Source organism: Dufourea novaeangliae, unplaced genomic scaffold, assembly GCF_001272555.1.
Source record: "Dufourea novaeangliae isolate 0120121106 unplaced genomic scaffold, ASM127255v1 scaffold28, whole genome shotgun sequence".
Classification (NCBI taxonomy): Eukaryota; Metazoa; Arthropoda; class Insecta; order Hymenoptera; family Halictidae; genus Dufourea; species Dufourea novaeangliae.
The window spans coordinates 1,037,944-1,045,045 of NW_015373917.1; the positions used below are offsets into that span (position 1 = coordinate 1,037,944).

The 7,102-nt window shown below is 46.6% G+C and overlaps 1 protein-coding gene across 1 annotated transcript in view; it reads left to right on the plus strand.

The window, feature by feature from the left end:
• The window catches only part of LOC107194276 (neuropeptide FF receptor 2-like), a 42,352-nt gene extending 39,244 nt beyond the window's left edge, over positions 1 to 3,108 (plus strand). The window contains exon 3 of the mRNA XM_015583874.1: positions 2,331 to 3,108. Within this exon, the coding sequence (XP_015439360.1) occupies positions 2,331 to 3,108 (778 nt within the window). The remainder of the gene's footprint in view (positions 1 to 2,330) is intronic.
• Positions 3,109 to 7,102: the final 3,994 nt, after the last annotated feature.

Here is a 7,102-nt window from a genome sequence, read left to right on the forward strand (position 1 = left end):
TAACAATTTTTACAACAGTTTACAAACCAGCAATGTTGACTGCTTTGGTAGTTCTATTGTTAATGATCCACAAGACCATCAGTCTTTCATGACACAACGCACATGCATATAAATAAGAATCTACAATTAAAGCCAATAAACTTTCATTAAATCACATCTCATCCATTCGACGGAACAAAACAGAAATTCCCCGATACGAACAATAAACACCAACCCCAAAGCACGCGACCGCTCCAGGAAATGAAATTTCCCCTAAATCTCTACCAGCCATAAAACGGAAACAGAGATTTATGAAATTCCATTCCATAATCACACGCATACCGAAACTTTTCCCAGTCACGTCGCGTCCGCGCACCAAATCCCACAAGAGAGACCAGCCCGTAAGTAATCGCCGCATAGGATACGTATACGAGATATACTTGCCAGCTTGAACATGTTAAACGTTTTATCGGCTTTTCCGTTCGCAAACACGATGGGGACTCAAATGGATACTGCTATTGCCGCTACAGAAATCGAACTCTTTATATACATATATGTACCAGAGGGGCGCAGAGAGGTCTGTGTGTCATCTTCATTGTTTACCGCGACCGTCTACGGGAGAACCGTGACGTAGCCTTGATCGTTACCGATAATCCCGTGTCCGCGAATCGACCGATTTTTTTATCTTTTCGTCCTTCCCTGCCAAGCATCTTCGACGGTGTGACTCCGTCGGTTCATAAATATGCAAAACAAAGAAACGGTTACAGCGTTAGACCCAGACTCGGAAGTGGTGGCACTCAGGCAAGATCGGTATCGTTCTCCCCGTTGATTTATAGAAGGAGTTTGCGCCGCTGCGGACAGGCGACATGACGTTTCCCCCGTCGTTCATGTTATGATCGAAGGACACGAAGCTTTGATTAAAAAGAAACGCGTCACACAACGCGCTCGCGAGGGAGAACGCGACAGCTGGGACCTTCGGTGACTTGGAAAAGAAAAAGTCCTGTTGCTAATGGTCTTGGAACGTTCCCTCGATCGTGCCAGGACCCTAACACGGTGCCGTTTAATGCCTGGAGGACGAGTTACCGAGAACCGTGGTAATTAACGGACAGCTGTCGGAAAAGCGTCTTTCTCATTTCGTTCCTTTGATACACGTCCGCGTTGTCGCTTCCCTGCTGCCTCGTGAGGAGATATTCGGATACAGGGATGTTTAATTTTCTGATGTGTCTGTCGACACTTGGGGTAACTGGGGGACGATGTTCTTTGAGGGTGAATCGGATCGGATTGCGGTAAATATTTACAATAAGGGAGCCACTTCTGATTTCCAGGATTTTGCAATATTTTGTCAAGGTCATCCACCGTAAGTAGTGTTGCGAAGGTTTTAGTTGAAGGTAGCTGTTTGTAAGAAATTATTATGAAAAACAGTTTAGGTATTTGCATATAAGGTTCTCCGTTGGATTTTCCAACGTTTTCATCAACCCTAAAGATAAGAATGCGACGAAGTTTCTGTACCGAGATTCCATTCGGATCCAGCGGGGAAATATTGCTTAATAAATTCTTTATGAACAACACCTTATCGGTGCAAGCGCACGCTGGCAACGGACTTGCCTTCTAACCGACGATACGGGAATGTCGAGTCGCCATTGCGTCGCGCTAAGGAGACCTCGCCGTAACCGCTCGTACGCGACTCCTGTGTCCGTCGATGCGGAACGGTTGTGGAGTCTCTTTCGAAATCACGAACAGAACACGCGTTTCCATAATGAAGGCATAAAAAGAAAACGGTTACCTTTTTGTGCCGCGCGATCCCGTCGCTGCGTAGGTGTTTACCCATAACTCGTGCCCATACTCCTGGATCGTAAAATCACTCCGTGCTTTCCTGATTAATAAACAATCCCACTGAACAGTTGGTTGGTCGCTGAGCGTTATGTCGCGTTGCCAACTTACGATAGGTTCGTATCTGAGCCGTTCGCAGGCCAAAATGAGTAAATTCACATTTTGAATTTTTTCAAATTTCAGTGCCAAAACATTTAATTGGTGCTTAACCTTTTATATAGATTAACCCACAGTCAGACCATAATTTTTAATTTTATTCTCTAGAAGAAAAATTTGTAAAATAATTTGACAGAAGTACTTTACACATATAACGATAAAAAGTATCTGTAAGTATATTTCCTTATTTGGATTTGAGCTTAGACCAAGTTTAATTCAAGGAACAGCAACAATTTATCGAACAGTGCACAAGGGTTAAACATGTCCTACACTCATCTCAGAAATCCTCTAACCTAGAATCGCAGTACAAATTCTATCAACGACAAATATTCCTCCAGTGGTAACATCAATATTCCCGTTTTCAGGTTTCTGGCAATCTGGTGGCCGCTAAAATGCCAGATCACGAAAAGGCGGGCCAGGTTGATGATAGTCGTGATCTGGTTCATCGCCCTCACGACCACATCCCCGTGGTTGCTGTTCTTCGACCTGGTCGCCATCTACGACGACGATCCAGACCTGAGACTGTGCCTGGAGGTGTGGCCCCGTCCGGAAGACGGAACCCTATTCTTTCTGATCGGCAATCTGACACTCTGCTACGTTCTTCCCACGATCCTCATCTCCCTCTGTTACATCCTGATTTGGATCAAGGTCTGGCGTAGGCATATACCGACGGACACGAAAGACGCTCAGATGGAGAGGATACAGCAGAAATCGAAAGTGAAGGTCGTCAAGATGTTGGTCGTGGTCGTGATACTGTTCGTCCTCTCGTGGTTGCCGCTTTACGTGATCTTCACGGTGATCAAGCTAGGCGGTGACGTGGCCGAGCAGGAGGACGAAATCCTGCCGATCGCCACGCCGATTGCGCAATGGCTGGGCGCTAGCAACTCGTGCATCAATCCGATCCTCTATGCGTTCTTCAACAAGAAATACCGCCGTGGCTTCGTCGCGATCATGAAGAGCGGACGTTGCTGCGGCAAGATCAGGTACTACGAGACGGTCGCCATAATGTCCTCATCGACGAGCATGAGGAAATCCTCCTACTACGTGAACAACAACAACTCGTCGACGAGACGCGCCTGCCACGGACCGCCTGTTCACCAGGACAGCAACGTCTCTTACATATTCAATCACACTGGCGTTTAAATTACAGAGGGTGTTTCTGTCGTGGAAGATTTTGATATTCGGGTATTCCGAGGCTGGCTGCCCGGAACGGGTTTCACGCGAGCCGGTCCGAGGTGTTCCAAGGTCACCGCAACCGATTGTCTACTCGGATCGGGATGATCGTTGATTACAGGGGGGTGGGGGGTGGTCCGACGGCGGCACCGTTGTTCGGAAGGGAAGAAAGCAAGAAAAAAAAAAGAGGTCAAGCAACCAACAGTTTTTTCCGCTCGCGATCGTATCCAAATACGAACGCGCGGGGCCAGTCTCGACCGTTTGTCGGTCGCCCACCGGTTAACCATTGTTGTCGACGTTAACGCGAGAGCAACGTTTCACGGATCCGTCATTTTGTATTCATCGCATAAGAACAACAACACAAAAAATACTGTATTTGGTTAAGCGACTGTAAGTAAGGCCTGGGCGATTTTGTAGCTTTCGGCTCGCCGTTGTCATGGATCCCTTGCTGCTCCGACATATCCGGGCCCTGGCGGACGTGCCTCCGTCGGGGACCTCGCGGACCTATCCACTTCGACTGGAAGGGATTTCCCTTGGGTACACCCGAGGCTTCTTGCTACTTATTATTATTATCTTTTTTCCAACGAGCATATTTCTAGATTCGTAAGGAATCCACGAACAAAGGGACCGAGTTTGACAGTTTGTAATTAGCGGGATGTATGACAGCGGCGAGTTGAGGAATTCGGGGGGGTGAATCAGGGGGAATGGTTAGGGGATACCTGCCGCATGAGTGGCGAAACGAAGACGCGTACGTTGAGTGGTTAGGCTGCGACGGTAGGTTCGAGCATCTTGTTGTCTCTCGACGGTATACGTACATGTACACGTACACACACACACACACACACACACACACACACATAAACACAGGTCCAATGCCACGAGACACAATTAGTTGCGCGCGATACTCGCCAATGTACCGCCGGTATAATTAATCCTTGAGCAGCTGAGTGCGCAACACCCACACGGCTCTACGGTGTTCTCCGTGCGATAGGGTTACCCCGCGGTATTCGAAGGAACCATCTGGGTTTCCGATGACACAGAATTCTGATTCCTACGGGGAAGAACGAAAACGATTTCGTGCCCAATTACGACTTGTTAGATCCTTAGGTTACGTAACCGCACAGAAAACTTACATCCATACATTGCATGCTGCGATTTTCAAGTGACAGTAATTGTATAACACCTAATGTTACCTTCACAAACCGCGCCGGCACCGAGAGCGTGATAAAAAAAATAAGAGTCGGAGCAGGCAAGCGAAAGAGACGGGTATATCACGCGCGAGACAGAGATCGGTTGATCGAACACCCCGATCGAACACGGTTACATCCGCACACACACACGAGAGAGAGAGAGAGAGAGAGAGAGAGAGAGAGAGAAAGAGAGAGAGAGAAACAGATCAATAGGTATTCTACTTGTACTTATCGTAGCACAGTCGGCTCCAACAAGTAATATACACATATATATTTTCTTATCGGAACGTTAGACGATCTAGTCTTTTTTGGGATTTCTTAAGGTGCCATACATATTACGTACGCCTATAATAACAATTCATCACGCGCTTTCGTCTTTGCCGCGTTATCAACGTTGCCTCCTCTCCGCTCCACCACCCGCCCCCTCTTCCCACGATCCCGTCACACCCCCCGGCTCGCACCTATGCCCACCCTCCCCCTACTCGGAGAAAGGCGGAAGTGACCGACTTACCGTTTTGTCTCGAATTATACTCAATCGATTGCATGTGCGACGAATTAACGCGGTCACTGGCGACAATAACGACCTTTTCACGCTCCAGGGGGAGTTAAACTCCTGTCACGAGCTAGTTCAGAGACCATGGATTACGTGCCGGTGGCAATACTGGCCGCCAAGATCGGCCGCTGCTCGCAAAGAGGCTCGGATTCTCGGCGACCATAGTTTCCACGCGCGCGCGTGCGTATTTTTTTAGAACTCGATCTCACCGATTGAATCCGTAGAGAAAGAAAAAGGAACTAATATACACGCATACATATACGCGTCTAGTCGCGATTGTTGCGATCGATCCCTCGGCATGGGACAACCTCGTGTTGCATGATTGTCAAGTATTTGTACTGCATCGACCGGTCTACGTTCGACTCGGATTCAAATGGATTCCATGTCGCGAAGAGGATGGCTTCGGAAAAGCGATCCAGAATGTGCACTTTGGCCGACCGAGACTGGGACCGCAGCGCGCATGCGCAGGGCGTGGCCTGGTTGAACGGAGGGAGACGCCTGAGCCGCCCCGCTGCAACGTCGCGCTGCGCTACTGGCCGGTGCTCTCGACAGATGAACGGGTATTGGACGATTAGGGCGGTCTTTCTTCTCCTAGCCCCTCCTTCTTTACCAATCCCGTTCGTATTGACGCCGTATTCTAGTCTCAGACTCGATCGGTTGAATTAACGTTTGTGCCGTGTTTTTTCAACCAGATCCACACTCACGTCGATTGGCCGGATCGAAAACGAACGTGGGGACCCGTGTGCCTGTTCCGTTCCATGCTGACGGGTTCGGCGAAAGTTTCGTCGACCATTTCGCGAGACTTTTGTCGGGGAATTTTACCGTAGGCATTTTTCCTCGATATTCAGAGGGACACACACTCCGTCGAATCGGCAACGATTTGTTGCCCGCGAGAATCATACGGCATCCGCGGGATCACAAGGGGATTCGGAAGTCGCGGTCGTCAGAGACGTGTCAGGGCGTTTCTGTGACGACGCGCGGGGCGGGGCTAAGGAAAACAGTAGGATTTTCACGGAGGCTCGCAGTCCTCGTTGCTTGTAACTTAAACAACACGTGAAACCATTCACACTCTGACCCTTTGTAAAGAAACAAAACCGGACAAAAAAAAGCTGTAAAATGGTGACGTCGTAAGAAGCTGCGGGATTTTATGATAGAGCAACTATTTTCGTAAGGTTTTTATACGTGGCGAGACAGGATTCTAGATGTAAACCGAAACACGCGAATGTATATGTAATAGACGGTCGTGAGACACGCATTATTCATATCTATTGTGGCTCAACAGATGCCTCGGCGAATGTCGCGTGACATTTGTAGGAATAAGGAGTACTGTTTTAGGGTTTAACAAATACATACGTACACAAATGGCGGCACATCACGACGAAACAAAAAATGTTATATAAACGGAGGGCCCACGTTGAGGAAAATATTATAAAATCTCGTGAACGCGACTGTATACGCACTGAAACGTGAGAAGAAAGAAACACTGTAAGAGGTTTTAAAAGATTTAAAAAACGAACGTAACTTTATAAGTATTATAATGTTTATATAATATACATATAGCATATTATACAAATATGTATTGTATATTAACACGAAACTATAACGTCTATCTGCTGTCTCTATATGTAAATAATGTAACTTATCCGTATTGTGTAAGTATGTATACATATTATACATAATACCGTTTGCGATGTTGTAATTATATACACCGCCGTTACCTCCATTCTTATTCGTTGTCTCAAGCGGGAACCTTTACGTCTCATTGATTCCTATCGGAGCGAAAGCTCGTTTCTTCGCTCGTTCACCGTCCGCGTGATCTATGTATGTATACTTTCCTTACGCACAGTCGATGAGAAACAGTTCGAAAGGTCCTAGCATTGTCCGCCATTATACATAATGCATCGGTTTTCCACAGTGTGATCTGAACTGGTGATCTTTGAATTAGTGATTTATGGTGTTTATCGTGATCGATGGGATATAGTCAGTTAATACGTAATTACTGTAATGTGGAAAATTAATGATTTTAATTCGTAATGGTACGTAAGCTGACGAGAAATTTAATTACTGGACTGAGAAAGATTATTGTTTATTCAATTATTTTATCTCATTTTTCATTTAATATTTCGATACTTTGATTAACGGAAGAGACGTTTGTTTAATAATGTAATTTAAAAAATTCATACATGTCGGGGCGCGATTATTCTACAAAAACATTTGTAAA